At 41.0% G+C, this 17,225-nt stretch overlaps 1 protein-coding gene across 2 annotated transcripts in view; it reads right to left on the bottom strand.

Moving 5' to 3' along the window:
- The window catches only part of MLLT1 (MLLT1 super elongation complex subunit), a 260,650-nt gene extending 243,995 nt beyond the window's left edge, over nt 1-16,655 (bottom strand). Inside the window, exons 1-2 of one of the 2 annotated variants that reach the window (XM_075283405.1) lie at nt 16,429-16,655; nt 13,341-13,521 (exon numbers count right to left, since the gene is read on the bottom strand). In XM_075283405.1, coding sequence (XP_075139506.1) covers nt 13,341-13,521; nt 16,429-16,440 — 193 coding nt within the window. In that variant the 5' untranslated portion in view covers nt 16,441-16,655. Of the gene's footprint in view, nt 1-13,340; nt 13,522-16,428 lie in introns of those variants that run through there. The other variant, XM_075283412.1, reaches the window with a different exon arrangement.
- Nucleotides 16,656-17,225: the final 570 nt, after the last annotated feature.

The following is a 17,225-nucleotide window of genomic DNA, read 5'->3' as shown; positions in this document are numbered from 1 at the left end:
GTTTGTCCACTATCTTACTTTATTCAATTTTTTGTGGCCACAGCCCTGACCTAGCTGCTCCTGAGTCAAATGATGTATCTGCTGCTCTGAGGGGGGAGGGAGGAGGGGCTAAGTGCAGGGAGCCAGCCTGTGTATCTAGCTAATCCTGTGTCTACACCATGTGACCTAGGTCCTGGACTCAGATAGAGGAGATGCTTTCATTTCTTCTGTTCTCCCAGTTATCAGGCTAGCTAATTCAGTTGTGTTCATTATGGCAGAGACAGGCAGTCTCTGTTTGTAACACAGAATGGAGTTGCTGCTGCCTGTACTTCATAGTGCAATGTGGGTGGACGGAGCTACACGTGAATTTGGGGGCGGGGCTAAACGGCAGGTTGCCTGTGAAACCCCGCCCACCAAATGATGCAAGAAGCCAGGAAGAAAGAAGATTTTACAAGAGTGAAGACTGCTGAGTATGTGAGGTGGGAATACCCCTTTAAATTTCAGCTCACCATATAAAGTCAATCAAGTCCTGAATCCTGGAAGACAAGGAAAACTGTGTGGACACCAACCAGTAACAAAATACTAATTTTCAAATAAGATTCCATTCCAACCATGAAAGGATCCAAAATGACTTTAAAGTATATACAATTTAACTTTTATTGTTCTCAATAGTAATAAAAAGTTACAATGTAACTGTGAAGCTTGATTATGTCATGGTAGTGCTATGCGTTTCGGTACAAACATGTACCTTCCTCATGGCATGAACAACACCTAAACTTCATTACTTTTAAAACCAAACAAGACAAACAGCTCCACCCAATAATTAACCCTAGTTAACCACAATGTCTAAACTGAATATATCAATTGCATCCGAAAGACAAATAAATATATATAAATACAAAACGTGCATAGAAAAACACGTAAAACACACAGAAAAAAATTGCAGAAAATAATTCATACGTAAGTACTAAATACATCATCGGATCATCTATGATTAAAGGGGCTTTATCAGCAAAATTATGCTGTTTGAGCCCCACATATGCGTGAATAGTCTTTAAAAAGGCTATTCAGGCACCGCTAATATTATTTTTAACCCCCCCTTTTAAAATAAAATCATAAAAACATATATGTAAATTATACTTATCGTGCACGCTGGGCAGTGATGCACGGTCCGACGTCATCTTCTGACACGCCTTCCTCTTCTTTCTTCTTCTTTCGGCGAAGCCCTCCGGTCCTGGCTCTTCCCCAGCTTCATCGTCCTCTTCTTCCGGCAGGTTGGGTAAAATCCGGCGCGTGCGCAGTAGCCCAAGTCCCGGCGCCATTTTTCTCAGAGGGATAATGAGTCTGCTCAGCTCCCCTTAGAAGTACGCGAGTGTACGGCCATCGAGAAAAATGGCGCCGGAGCCTGCGCAGTGCTACTGCGCATGCGCCAGATTTGAACCAATCCCGCCGGAAGAAGAGGACGATGAAGCGAGGGAAGAGCAAGGACCAGAGGGTGTCGCCGAAAGAAGAAGAGGAAGGTGTGCCAGAGGAGGACGTCGGACCGTGCATCACCGCCCAGCGTGCACGATAAGTATAATTTACATTTATGCATTTATGGTTTTATGTTGGGGCTCGTACACCATAATTTTGCTGATCGAGCCCCTTTAAATCCACTGTAGACGTATAATATATGATCCTATATAGTTATATCCAATACAGTTATGAACGACAATATTTGAAGACATAATATTAATATCATAAATTACATTACTATATATATATATATATATATATATATATATATATATATATATATATATATATATAGAAACTTAGGCCGTTGTCAATCCCCATTACAACATAATAGAATCACATGACTTATCATGAAAAAAAACATGTATGCAAACGCCATCTCTTAGCAACAGTGAATCACAAGCGACTCACATGGTTTCGATTCTACCAATAGAAACAATCCCTAACTTTAGTAAAGTAAGTTGAAAAATGAGATCGTATATACACCAATTATTAAAAATCTAAAGATAATCTATGAAAATATATAAATAAATAGATAGAATATCGCAGGACTATAAGAACATAATTATAAATAAATAAATGAATAAAAAACCCAGCAATAGTAATTCTTAATATTAATATTCACCTAACTGTATTAATAGACATACGACAAATGTGATCGAATATTTAGACCTTTAGCAGATCTGGTGTTAAGGCACATTATCCAAAATGCTTCTTGCAATAACAATTTTTCTTCCAGTCACTTCCCGTCACTGGCTTATGTACATATTCTATTGCATAAAACTTAAGATGCAATGTATCACCATGATGTATCAGTGAAAAATGTCTTGATGCATTTGATACATTATCACCATTTTTATTGCTATATGAAATGTGCTCTGATACTCCAGTTTTCACTGTTCTTATAGTGCATACTACATATAGCATATTGCATGCGATACATTCTATTATATAAATAATGTGATTGCTATTGCAATTCAAAAATGTTGTTATATCATATGTACGTGTATTATCTGCATCATGAAAGGTTTTCGTTTTTTTAACAAATTTACACTGGTTAGAACTGCATCCATAAAAACCTTTCAGGTTTAATAATAATAATAGTAAAAAATACATTTTATTTCTATAGCACCAACATATTCCGCAGCACTGTACAATTTGTAGGGTTCAAATACAGAAAGATACATAACAAAGAACGTCATTTCACACAATGGGACTGAGGGCCCTGCTCAAGAGAGCTTACAATCTATGAGGTAGAGAGGTGACTAGGTAGCAGGGGCGGCATTGCTTATACAGTATTCAGACAATTCTGTAATAGAGGTGACTGTCATTACACAAATAATACAGTATGAGCAGTCACTAGTGGTGACCTTTAACATGTGGATGGAGCTTGAACAGATAAGTTAGGCTGAAAAGGCACCATATCAAGTGGGGTAGTGTGGGAGCGGGGACAGAGGAGGGTTAAAATTTAGGGATTCTAATTGTAGTACGGAAGGGTTGACATTAGGAATTGTGATAGGCCTGTCTGAAGAGATGTGTCTTTAGTTTGCGCTTAAAGCTGTAGAAATTGGGAGTTAATCTGATTGTCCGGGGTAGAGCATTCCAGAGAAGTGGTGCAGCTCGGGAGAAGTCTTGTATACGAGCGTGGGAGGTTCTGATGATAGAGGAGGTAAGTGTTAGGTCATTGAGTGAGCGGAGAACACGGGTTGGGCGGTAGACAGAGATGGTAGGTGGTAGGAGATGGAGGTGCAGCATTATGGAGAGCCTTGTGGATGAGAGTAATAACTTTATATTTTATTCTATAATGAATAGGCAGCCAGTGTAGTGACCGGCACAGACCAGAGGCATCACTGTAGCGTCTAGCCTGATAGATGAGCCTGGCCGCTGCATTCAGAATAGATTGTAGAGGGGAGAGTTTAGTAAGGGGAAGACCGATTAGTAAGGAGGTACAGTAGTCAAGGCGAGAATGAATCAGAGAGACAATAAGTGTCTTTAGTGTATCTCTGGTAAGGAAAGGGCGTATTCTGGAGATGTTTTTGAGGTGGAGGTGACATGAACGTGCGAGTGATTCGATATGAGGGGTGAAGGAAAGGTCTGTGTCAAACATGACCCCGAGGCAGTGGGCATACTGCCTAGGAGTTATAGTAAGGCCTGAGACTGCAATGGATATATCAGGGACAGATCTATTAGATGATGGAAACAGTAGTAGTTCAGTCTTAGAGAGATTTAGTTTCAGATAGAGTGAGGACATGATATTAGAGACAGCAGAAAGACAGTCACTGGTGTTCTGTATGAGTACAGGGGTGATGTCACGGGAAGATGTGTATAATTGGGTGTCATCAGCATAAAGATGGTACCTGAAGCCAAATCTGGCAATGGTTTGTCCAATGGGGGCTGTGTAGAGAGAAAAAAAGCAGGGGGCCGAGGACAGAGCCCTGAGGAACCCCAACAGCAAGGGAAAGAGGGGAGGAAACAGAGCCCGCAAATGATACACTGAAAGTGCGGTCTGAGAGATAAGAGGAGAACCAGGAGAGCACAGTGTCGTTGAGGCCAACTGAGCGGAGCATAGTGAGGAGAAGTTGATGGTCAACAGTGTCAAAAGCTGCAGAGAGGTCCAGAAGAATAAGAAAAGAGAAGTCACCATTGGATTTAGCCGTCAGGAGATCATTGGAGACTTTTGTGAGAGCCATTTCGGTAGAGTGCAGAGCGCGGAAACCAGATTGTAAGGGGTCAAGCAGAAAGTTAGCAGAGAGATAGCGGATTAAACGAGAATAGACCAAGCGTTCCAAAAGTTTAGAGATGAAGGGGAGGTTAGAGACGGGTCGATAGTTAGCAGCACAGGATGGGTCCAGGGAGGGTTTTTTCAATAGTGGAGTTATAACAGCATGCTTGAAGGAGGATGGGAAGATTCCAGAAGAAAGAGAGAGGTTAAATATTTTAGTAAGGTAAGTTGTGACAGCAGGGGACAGAGATTGGAGAAGGCGTGAGGGGAAGGGGTCACTACTGCAGGTTGTAGGGCGAGATGAAGAAAGTAGCTGGGAGACTTCCTCATCTGTAACAGGTTCGAAAGATGAGAATGGACAGTCTGAAGTGCGGTTGGTGAGGGGGTTAACCATGTTTAACCATGTTTCCAAAGAGCTATTGCCGTTACTTCTATACATGCTAGAGGATAATGAATCTCTAATAGTATGGTCACGTCTCGCTACGAATTGAACCCCATTATTCAGTATTTTATTGGTAATCGGATCTTGAAGCAATATGGGAAGATTTTGTTTAGACATTAAAGGGATCCTTTCAGTCAGACACTTTTTTCTAGGTACTACGTCGGAATAGCCTTAAGAAAGGCTATTCTTCTCCTACCTTTCGTCGTCTTCTCCGCGCCGCCGTTCCGTTCTTGTCGGTATGCAAATGAGCTCTCTCACAGCACTGGGGGCGTCCCCAATGCTGCGAAAGAACTCTCTCCAGCGCCGCCTCCATCTTCGTCAGCAGCATCCTCTTCAGCGTCTTCTATCGGAAGTGGCTTGTAACTTCTAGGCCTCGGGCAGAGCAGACGGCGCATACTCACAGGCCACGAGAAAATGGCCGCTTACAATACTGTGCAAGCGGCCATTTTCTCGTGGCCTGTGAGCATGCGCAGTCTGCTCTGCCCAAGGCCCGAGGCCTTAGAAGTTACAAGCCACCGCCGGAAGAAGATGCTGAAGATGACGCTACTGAAGAAGAGGAGGCGGTGCTGGAAAGAGTTCTCTCGCAGTATTGGGGGCACCCCCAGTGCTGTCTGATCTCTGAGGACCGCCCCAGTGCTGCAAAAGCACTAATTTACATACCGACAAGAACCGGGATTGTAGGCGAACGGCGGTGCGGAGAAGACGACGAAAGGTAGGAGAAGAATAGGCTATTCTGATGTGGTACTTACAAAAAATTGTGTGTGAGTGATAGGATCCCTTTAATAGTTTTAGCAGTGCACGTCGATGATGCCACAAAGTGGCCGCAACCTATTAGGCACTGAAATTGGATATTTCTTTAAAAACTTCAATTTTCCCATTGTAAATTAATTTTTGGGAAGCATTTTTATGCTCAAAATGATAATACCCCTTGATACATTCCTTGAGGGGTGTATTTTCTAAAACAGGGTCACTTTTGAGGGGTTTCTGTTGTACTGGTAGGACTCATGCCACATGGCAACTAAAAACTAAATCTGCCCTCCTAAAGCCAAATAACACGCTTTCCAATCTGCACCCTACCATGTCCGCATACAGCAGACTACAACCACATATGGGGCATTTCTGAGTTCAGAAGAAATTGTGTTAAACTGTGGGGTGTTTTTTCTTCTTTAACCACTTGCAAAAATTTAAAATATGGCGTTAAATGAATGGTTCATTGGGAAAAAAAAAGCAATTTTTATGTCCCAATGTTAATAAAATCTGTTAAACAGCTGTGAGGTCAAAATGCTCACTACACGCCTTGAGCACTTTAGAACCACATTTGGGGCATTTCTGTGTTCAGGAGAAATTGTTTAACGAACTTTGGGGTGCTTTTTCTACTTTGTATTCTTGTGAAAATGAAAAATTGGGGCTAATTTCACAGTTTATTGGGGAAAAAAAGAACTAATTTTTCAAAATTTAATAAAATCTGTGAAACAACTGTAGCGTCAAAATGCTCACTATATACCTTGATATGTTCTGTGAGAGGTGTAGTTTCCAAAATGGGGTCACTTAGGGGGTTTCTACTGTATTGGTACTCTAGGGACTCTACAAATGCAACATGTTACCTCAAAACTATTCCAGCAAAATCTGCCCTCCAAAAGCAAAAATAGCACTCTTTTCAGTCTGAGCTCCACCATGTACAAACAGCAGATTACAACCACGTATGGGGTATTGCCGTGTTCAGGAGCAATTGTGTAAGACATTGTGTGGTGCTTTTTCTCCTTTAACCCCTTATGAAATTGAAAACTTTGAGGATAAAGTGATGTTTTAGTAATTTAGTACTCTAGGGGCTTTGCAAATGACACACAACATGCACCTGAAAACTATTCCAGCAAAATCTGCTTTTCAGACACCCAGCGGAACCCCATCCCTTCAAATGTGGGGGTATTTCTGTGCTCTGGAGAAATTGCAAAACAAATGGTCAGATGCATTTTCTCTTTTAACGGTTTGTGAATGTATTATATTTAGGGTTAAATTAAGGGATTAGTGGAAAAAAATGTAATGCCCAAATTTCACCTTCATATTGTTTTAATTCTTGTAAAACGCTTGAAGGGTTAACTTCCCAAATGCTGTTTTGAATTATTTGAGGGGTTCAATTTTGAAAATGAGGCAATTTATTTGGGGGGTTTCTAATATATAGGTCTTTATAATCCTTTCAGAACTGAAGTGTCCCCTAAAAATTTAGTTGGGGAAATTTTCTTGTAAATCTGGAAAAAAAAAAAAAAATCGCTGTCACACTTATAAGCCTTCTAGTATCCAAAATCAATTACAGGACAATTAAAAGACGATGCAATATATAGCAGAATTATGGTAGATAATATGTATTAATGTATTTGGGTGGTATGACTGTCTGAAAAGCAGATCATTTCACATTTTGAAAATTGCAATTTCTTTTCACAATTTCCATCAAAATTCCTTTTTTTTTTATAGAAATAAATACAAAAATATTGATTAGTGTTACCACTAAAATTAATACAAAGTGTCATGAAAAACAATCTCATAATCACTTGTGTATGTTAAAGCAACTCAAAGTTCTTGCCATCCTCCATAGTCATGTCTTGCCACTCCTTTGGGCAAGTGTCACATGTCAGTTTTGAAAAAGGCCTGGTCCTTAACGCACTTTTGCGCTGTGTCCTTGAGGAGTTAAGCAGCATACAGATGATGGAAGCCATGCTTGCTAGAAACAAAACAAAAGAGGGGTGTGCTGGTCTAAAAAACATCACGGGGCCAATCAATATGCTCTGACAGTGGGAACAAGGATAATGCCAAACTGCTCAGCACATTCTTTAACCACTCCCCGCCGATGGCACTTTTTGACTTCCTGACGAAGCTCAATTTTTAAAAACTGATGTGTCACTTTATGTGGCAATAACTTTGGAACACTTTAACTTACCAAAGTGATTTTGAGATTGTTTTTTCGTAACACATTGTACTTCATGTTAGTGGTACATTTTGGTTGATATGTTTTGTGTTTAATTATGAAAAAAATAGGAAATTTGGTGGAAATTTTGAAAAATATGCATTTTATAAAGTTTGAAATGATGTGCATTGCATACAGATAGTCAGACCGCCAAAATTATATCATAAATCTCATGTCCCAGATCTCTGCTTTATGTCGACATCAAACTTTAGTCACCCTTTTATTTTTTACGGACATTAGAAGGTTTATAAGTGAAACAACAATATTCAAAATTTTCAAGAAATTTCCAAAACCCATTTTTTAAAGGGACTAATCCAGTTATGAAGGGGTTTTGAAAGACCCTTGTATTAAACCCCCCATAAATCACCCCATTTTCAAAACTGCACCCCTTAAATAAGCCAAAACAACATATACCTAGTAATTTAACCCTATAAGTGCTTAACAGGAATTAATACAAAATGGAGGTGAAATTTTCAAATATGATTTTATTTTATTAATATTTTCGTTTAGCCCTAAAATTTGCACATTCACAAGGGGTTAAAGGAGAAAACGCCCCCCACAATTTGTTATGCAAGTTCTCCGGACTACCATAGTACCCCACTTGTGGGTATACACTAATATATGGACGCATAGCGAGACGCAGAAGGGAAGGCGCGCCAAGGAGCTTTTAGAGGGCAGATCTGGCTGTGAGCAGTTTCAGGAACCATGTCGCATTTACAAAGCCCTTGAGGTGTCAAAACAGTGGAAACCTCTAGAAGTGACCCCCCATTTTGAAAACCGCACCCCTCAAAGAATTTATCAAGTGATGTAGTGAGCATTAGTAACCCCGAAGTGAATATGTAAGCTGTGCAGAGTAAATTGGCTACACCAAATCCCATTCTATTTTCCCACTAGCTCCTATGACACGGACGGGGCATTCTGGGGGGTCAGCGCTGGTGTATTCTCTCTCATAAGCTCTAAATATGGGGTGTCCCCTGAAAACGCTCGCACAGCTTATACATTTCCTTCTCATTGCAGCCACTTATGTCCTAATAATTTGGCAACTTTTAGGGTTTTTGTCTTCACATTGTACAAGCTAGATTTTTATTTTTATTTTCTGGCAATGTGGCCATATGAGGGCTTGGTGTTTGAGGTATTAGATGTACTTTTCAATGCCACCATTTTGGGATGCCTGTAACTTATTGACTACATTTTATTAACTCTTTCTGGGTGGGATGTAAAAGGAAACATCAATTCTGGCATTGTTTTTAGCATTTTTATTTTTTTTCCCGTGCAGCGTACAGCATAAGTAACATGTTACCTTTATTCTGCGGGTCGGTACGGTTACGGCGATACCACATTTATATGATTTTTTTAATGCGTTGCTATTTGTGCAGCATAAAATTCAATTTAGGGAAAAAATCAATTATTTTTGCATTGCCATCTTCTGAAAGGCATTTTTCGCTAGACAGAGCTGGTTGAGGGCTTATTTTTTGCAGGATGACCTCTGCTTTTTATTGGTACCATTTTGGTTTTCATCTGACCATTTGATTACTTTTTATTGAACATTTTGTAAGGGAAAGGTGGTGAATCATTATTTTGTGCGGTTTTCAACTTTTTTTTTTTTTTTTTATGACGTTCGCCGTTTGGGTTAAATAATGTTTTAATTTTATTGTTCAGGTTATTACGGACGCGGCGATACCAAATATGTAATCTTTTTTTCTATTTTTCTTTATTTTACATAAAACATTTTACATGGGGAAAAGGGATTTTTGGGGCTTTATTTATTTCTAATTTATTTTAAACTTAAACTTTTTTATTTTTTACTTTTTTTTTTCACTTTTTTTTCTGTCCCCATGGGGGATTGAAGCAGTGATCTGCTGATCTCTACTTAACTAGATGTACGCTGCAATACACGTGTTACACGTGTATTGCAGTGTAGAGGAAGCTGTCCGCCTGTGTAGACGACACAGGCTGACAGCTTCCTTTACGGCAGGATCAACCAGGTACGAGGACGGGGTAAGTGATGGGGCAGACCCGGGGTTACTGATCAGACCCCGGGCTGCCCCCTACGAACACCGGCACCCCCCGAAACCGGCGTGGGGGTGCCGATCGGCACCATAACATAGTGAAACCCCGGAGATGCGGAGGTTCCGACCGCGGGTGTTACGGGGCATTGTCAGCCGTATGTTACAGCTGACACCGGTAGTGCATGGTGCGCACACAGTTTCTGTGTGCGCATCATGCAGCCGCCATACTAGTACGGCGGTTTGCGGGAAGTCCTTCCCGGCAACGCCGTACTATTACGGCGGATGTCGGGAAGGGGTTAAAGGACTCAATCCTGCCACCTTTGTAGTTGATAGACTAAATGCAAAAGCCATACCTAAACACACTATGTACAAGAGAGCGACCGATAACGCCCCTAGGGAAAGTAGTAGACCTCATTTGATACAAATAAGTGCTGGAAACAAGATAGTAAGTACTGTACTCATATATCCTATGATTATGCAGATGTGGGATCAATTGGTAGGAGCCACCGATTACCTAGATGATCAAATATGGGATATCTTAGGCATACTTAATACCACCATAGCAGTACAAAATCAGCTGATTATAGTCACGAATCAGCATACATTGGTACTAGATTATGTTACTGCAGCCCAGGGTGGAATGTGTCAGGTGGTGGGACCTACCTGTTGCCATTATATTGATCCAGAAGGTAATATCAAAGGAATATGAAAATTAGAGGATATATATAAACTAAGGTAAGAGTACGAGAAGGAGGTTGTGGAAAATCAAGATAGTTGGTGAACTGACACCTTTTCATTTCTGAATCCTGCAAATTGGTTCAAGGGTCTAGGAGGATGGATAGCCAGATTAATAAAAATGGCAGTAGAAATAATATTTGTGATATTTTGTATATACTGCTTGATTTTTTTTTTTTTTTGGCGCCGCCCCCCTGAGGGGCTTGGCTGCCTTGATGCAGTGCTCCAAGCTGGGAGCAAACTTTTTCTTTTTCACTCTTTTTCTCTGTATATTCAAGAATCCGGTAACCAAGCAATCTAGCACTATGAATTAGCAACTATAAATCGAATGGAAGACCCTGTGGAGTATTTTGTTCCTTTTGTTTTACATTGTAAAGCATGGACAATGACAAGACCTGGTTCAGCTGGTTTCCACATGTGCCTGTTACCATCCCCCCAGCTAGGACAGCATGGCTCACCATGCGGCATGGAGGAAAACCTACATGGAAGTGTGGACTTCTTCAAGGAGATGATTTTTGGCGTCAATTGCTGATGTGTGAAGATGCTACAGCTGACTGGTATTTCTTTCTTTTTATTACTGTGGACACGTGGGACTCTGTTACAGCCTGGGAACCTACAATCACCCACCTACCCCAGGAGTTATGGAAGCTTGGCAAGAGAGCAGCACCATGTATACCTGGATGGTCTCTGACTTCCTTGGGGCAGTAGAACACAGTGGTAAGGAGGAGGAGGAGGGCTTGTGACAAAGGACATTTGGGGCATTTTTTTTTTTTGTGGTTAAAAGGACAATAGTGCTGATACAAGATACCGAACTATCAGCTGTGAGCAGGAGATCTCACTACCTACCAAGAACTACCACATGTTATCATAATAGCTGACTATGTCCCCCACCTCTGCAAAAATTTCTGCTTGTTATATCTACATGCTGTGACCCCCCTCCTCGTGTCCTACAACCAAGTCGGCTGTATTATTATTATTAACATCAATCCGCACAGAGAACTAAATGATCCTGCAGTGTGTCTGTGTTTCTTTCTTTTTTAGTTGCTCTGATTCCTAGGATTTCTCTACCATGAGCTTGTATGTGTTGCTCTCCTGTTATATACTACTGTACCATCTATGAAACTGTATCACTGAAATTTCCCCATTGTGGGACTATTAAAGGAATATCTTATCTTATCTCTTATCTCTTAAAGATAATTCTGCTATGTATTAATAAATGCGACAAGAAGAAACAAAGATGGTAGACATATAATGCAAACCCTCCATGAGGAATCCAGCTAGACAGGCATCCTAGGATGAATGTACTCATGGGGAATAAGCATTAAATGTCAAAAATGGGGGAAATGTAAGGGTTAACAATATGTCCAGAAAGTGCTGACAGGATGTTGCCTTGGTCGGAAACAGAGACACTAGCACATTTTCTGTCATAAGATGTTTGCGCAACAAGCTAGTTTGAACTAGAGTGTATAGCGGAAATATGTAACCATACTTGGACATCGTATCATGTGACTACTTATGCTATATAAACCTGTCCTTTTGCTTTAATAAACTGAAGCATGTTGAACATGAAACCCTGGTGTCAGTCTGTATGTCTCCTGAGCTCGTACACTTCTTCCTGATCAATCAGAACTAGGACAATATAACTCAGGGGTCTTGAGCCCCTAACAATGTTATACATGTAGATATAGCACATAAGCTAATTAATGTAGCAAACCCCTGATTTAGACAAACAAAATCATATTTAATTACACTCTGACTCAGTCAATATCCAAAGTTATGTAGATAAAGAATTCAACAACTATTCCTAGAGTATATGCTTACTAGAGTTCTGGTGATAGCAGCTCCAAATTCACCCTAGTGAGGATGCGCTCTGAAAATAACTCAGGGAAACAACGGACCAGCCTCCTCACGGGATTAGGCCAAAGACAGACAGCGCTCGCCCATAGAGATGGTAGAATCCTTCTTTATTGAAAACACACACACACACAACGCGTTTCTGAATAGGAAGCCCTTTCTCAAGTGTATAGATTTCCTTCCACAATGGGCCAGATGCAAGAATAACCTTTCAGGAGACACTTCTAGTTGACTAAAGAAAGATGTAACAGTACATCATCCAAAATATAGAGAAATTAGGGTCCCGGTACCATAGCGCTTTACAGTCAGAAGGGCGTTTCTGACAGTTAGCCAGGGAAGCCCTTCTGCCCAGCAGCGCCTATCGCGCTGTACTGTGGAGCGGGGAGGAACTCCCCCCTCCCTCTCCTGATAATACTCGTCTATGGACGAGCTGTGTGAGCAGAGGGAGGGGGCATTCTCTATGTAATTTGGAGATAGGGGTTAACTACTTTTTTTTTTAAAGTCATTGAATTAACAACATCAGCCAACTGCATTTGATTTCTCAGAAATACCAATAATGGTAAACTCTTTTGTCCCTTCTGGTGTGCTGTGTTAAATGCACTCTTCAAAACTGAATCTGGATAACCTGTTTCACAAAAATGCTGTCTTAGATCATTTGCCTTGATTTTAAAAGGAAGAGAAACAAGAACAGTTTCTTCTCAAGTGGAGGTATTAGCCCCTAGGAGAAAAAAAAGGGGGGGGGGGGGGGACAGGACCCACCTGAGAAGACTGTTGCAGTTTCCGTACGAAATACCTGGGTCTGGATGTTTCCTAGTACATCTTTTTGAATGAGTACACTGACGACCAAAAGGGTAACAATGTTTTGAACGTTTGACTTTCAGGCTCCATATTATCATCATTTAAATGTGTTTACATGTACAATCTGTGCAAGAGCAGTACCAAACCACGATAAACCATGTCTACACAGCGCATTCACAGCCTGTGACAGCATCATGACTGCTATGTAATAGCACACTAAGTAAAGAGGCCAATCAAAAGTACATAGGTAAAATGGATCATCTGAGTTATTTCTTAAAGAACACTGCTGTTTTCAAACACATCTTCAAGATAAAAATGGTCACTCACCCCGTTTAGGTCTAGGGAAGCTGTCATGCAGCCTAAATACAACCTTCTCTACAAAATGCTGTATGTCAAACTGCTCAGGGCCACGAACAAACACCATCCAGTCATGAGTAAATCCTTCAGGAGTGGGCTTCTTCCTCAGTTGAGCACGGTGCCCCAGCTCCAGCTTCACTTGCACAGTGCACTGCAGAATGAACAGTAGAAAATTACCAGCTTTTTGACCCAGAAAATCAATTTTCACACTATTTTTAATGGAAAAATCTGTTATGATTTATTTTTTAAGCCCTATTGACTTATGAAGGGTCAGACAGGTATTTTTGATTCAAAGCTTTGACAAAACTGTACAACAACTATATTTTAGGGCCCCGAACAATTGGACTCACCATTTAAATGGTCTTCTAAATTAAAACTGTGTTTCCAAAGAATTGCTGACAAAGAATAAGTGTTTGGTCAGTTACTGTAACCAGGTGTTAGTTGTAAACACAGAATAGGTGCAAATCCTTTTTATTTAACCTTATTTCTGTGTATTCCTCAACTCTTGCTTTGACTAACAAATATTAACCCCTTCTCGCTGTAATAGTACGGTGGATGTCGGGTGTTTAACTATGGCAGCCGCCCTGGAGTCAGGCGGCCACCATAGCTGCCGGGTGTTTACTGTTTTACAGTTTTTGTGCTGAAAAAGTGCTCCTCGGCTTATACTAGAGTCATTACGGTAATTTTATGCTAGCAGGCCAGGATAGCAGAACCCCCCCACCGCTCCATCACACGCCGGGTGACGTGGCCACGTAAGCTCAGTCCCGCACCGGCTGTGTCTGCTTCCTGGCGTGCAAGCAGAAGTACTGTAAGTACCAAAAAAAATAGTAAAAAAAAAAAAAAAAAAAAGTTTAAAAAAATATTATAAAAAATAAAATAAATAAAAGTTCTAATTCGCTCCTTTCCCTAGAATACATATAAGGGCGGGTTCACAGCACCCGATCTCAGTTATGCAGGTTTCCGTTTTCTGTCGGCAAAAACACGCTGACCGGCGGACACTTTTCAAACCCATGAATGGGTTTGAAAACTGTCTGCCGGTTTCAGTCTCCTGCCCAGTTTCTCAGGCAGGAAACGGAAACCTGCATAACGGAGATCGGGCACTGGTGTGAACCTGCCCTCAAAGGAGAAAATTACTGTGAACCACATACATATTCAGTATCCCTGTGTCTGAAAGTGCCCGGTCTACTGAATATAGGATATCTGTAGTGCTTCTATTCCATCGGGAAGGGGTTAATAAGAGCTCTGCAGATACCCTATATTCAGCCAGGCTGAATTCCAAGTGGGGGTAAAAAACCCAGTCCTCAAGCTCAGGGAAGGGGCAGACAGACAACCAAAACACCCCTTCCCCAGCACTTACTGCACCCAAGAACTCCGGCCATTTTAATTTTTGAAATTTTCCAGTAGCTACTGCATTTCCCCCCTAGGCTTATACTCGAGTCAATAAGTTTTCCCAGTTTTTTGTGGTAAAATTAGGGGCCTCGGCTTATATTCGGGTCAGCTTATACTCGAGTATATACGGTACTTTTAATACCCATTATTCTCAGGCTATGACAGATGAGCGCATGAACATGTTTTACGTTAGTGTAAACAGAGTATATTCTGACAGGACATCTAGAAAAAAAAAGAACCAAAGTCCTGAATATACCGCACACAAAACGTGATTGACATCAACGCATCAATGTGTGTAGGTAGAAGATTGACCACAAATTTATTAGCAACATCTAAAAGGTAAAATATGTTACTGGGAAAATTACTAGTCATAACAGTCTCCTGGCATCCATCTAGTTCTTTCCTTCACCTCATACCTGTCATTCATATCATACACTTGATCACTATCCCTGAAACCTTGGAAAAAAAAATTACATGTTGGTTCTTTTGTTTTTATTGCAACGCACAATTAATTTCTCTGAGTGGGAACTGTGGTTCAAACTGGAAGCTGTTTCCTACTGGAAAAAAATCAGCGGCACATAGCAGAGATGTTAACGTAGAAAACGTACCTGTTCGGCCTCACTCTGCTTCTGCTTTCCATATTCCCTGTGTCTCCTCCCACTATCAAACTTTCTCTCTGACTCATATTCCTTCAAGTCTACACCTGAATGTTTTATGTCTCCTTGTTCTGCCTATTCTATTTTCCCTCACCTGCTTCTGTCTGTCCATTTTCCCATATTTTCTCCTGCTTTTCCAGTTTTCTATCTATGGTTTGTCTTCTATTTCATCAGTCTGCTCCTGAATATCTTAAATTTCCTTCAGCCTGCTTTTGCCTATTTCATTTTATTTATGGGTCACATTTTATTTCAATGTGCCCCTACCTATACTGTATTCTGTCAGTCTGCTCCTGCCCATATCGTTTTCTTTCTGTTCACTACTTTCTGTCTCATATTTCCTTACTATGCTTTTACCTGTCTGGTATCTCATCATTCTGCTCATGCTTATTTTATTTTTCCATCAACTTGCTTCCAACTGTCCCATGTTCTCTCATCTGCTCTGTCCTTTCTTTTGGTTTGTTTTCTATTCTATCAGTTTGGAAGTACCAATTTCATTTTCCCTTACTGTTCTTTTCCCTGTCTCATATTATCTCAGTGTTTCTCCTACCTGTCCTGTTCTCTGTCAATCTACTCCTGCCTACCCTGAATTCCCTTTCTGCTCCTTTCGTATCACACACCATTCTGCTGTCTTGTTTCCTCTCAGAGTACTCCTGCCTGTCTAGTTCATTTTTCCTCAGTATGCGTTTATCTGCCCCCTTGTGGTCTTGCTTCTCCTGTTCGTCTACAGTGTACGGTTTGACAAATTCTGCACCATGCTACTGTCCTACAATCCTTTTTATATATTTGATTGACCTTTTCTATATTGTCTGCAAGAAAATTCAGCCAAATTGCATTGCCGGTAAGAACATTGTATTAAAGTTGTTCATGGTTCCATTTTTTTAAACACATCACCTACTAGTTATGGAGACACTATTACATTATTACATCAGGCTCTGCATACATGCAAATCGGAAGAAGCAGTATTGGTCAGTGTCTATTTTAACCTTTCAATACCTCCCTTTCTCTTTCAGTACCTGACTGTCCATGTCTCTAGGTTCAGATCGTGTTTATTCCTCCTAAGATCTTGAACGTGGCTACGGCTTCATCCTTCTGTCTATAGCGACCTTTTGCTCCTGCACGGCACAAAGTTAAATTAAAATGAAAAAAAAAACAAAACGGATGCAGCAAGTATTCGCAAACCAAGCTTAGGCCCAAGCACCCTTCTTTCCTTAATGGAACACTCCGCCTACAAGTTCCACGGCCGGGATGCCGGAATGTACCACCTCAAATCTGACCAATCCGAAAGGTACAGTGGGCGGAGCTTCCTGTCAGGAAGGACGGTGTTGAAAGAAAGAGAATACAAAGCCACTAGATAGGCGGAGAGGGTTAGATTGACATCATGCCTCACTAATCGCGAGCTGCTCTTTCGTTTCCATAGTGACTGCAGGTTTCACCCCCCCCCCCCCATATTCTCAGCTCTCAAACTCCACCCACCTTTTATCTTAGAGAAGTGATTTCTTGCTCTGCAACGTTATTGTTTTACTGCAAGAGTTGTTCCGTTAGGCACTTACAAGGATGTTAGACTCTCTCAGCCATGGCAGAACTACAGATGTTCCGTACAAATCGAATATACAATTGGTGCATCCACGATAATGTTGTGAACAGGGTACCCACTTTGTGACACTGGAATGCATAACGAGTAAAGGCACTGGACTGAATAACTGGCTCAGGTCAATAATAGCATAGGCATGTCCTAGTATAAAACATAATGCTAGTTCACACGTGGGCAAAGGGGAGGTTTTTGACAGCAGATTTCGCTTCAAAATCAGCC

Source organism: Leptodactylus fuscus, chromosome 1 (assembly GCF_031893055.1).
Source record: "Leptodactylus fuscus isolate aLepFus1 chromosome 1, aLepFus1.hap2, whole genome shotgun sequence".
NCBI lineage: Eukaryota > Metazoa > Chordata > Amphibia > Anura > Leptodactylidae > Leptodactylus > Leptodactylus fuscus.
The sequence above is the reverse complement of the archived record's forward strand: the minus strand, read 5'-3'. Positions and strand labels throughout refer to the sequence as shown.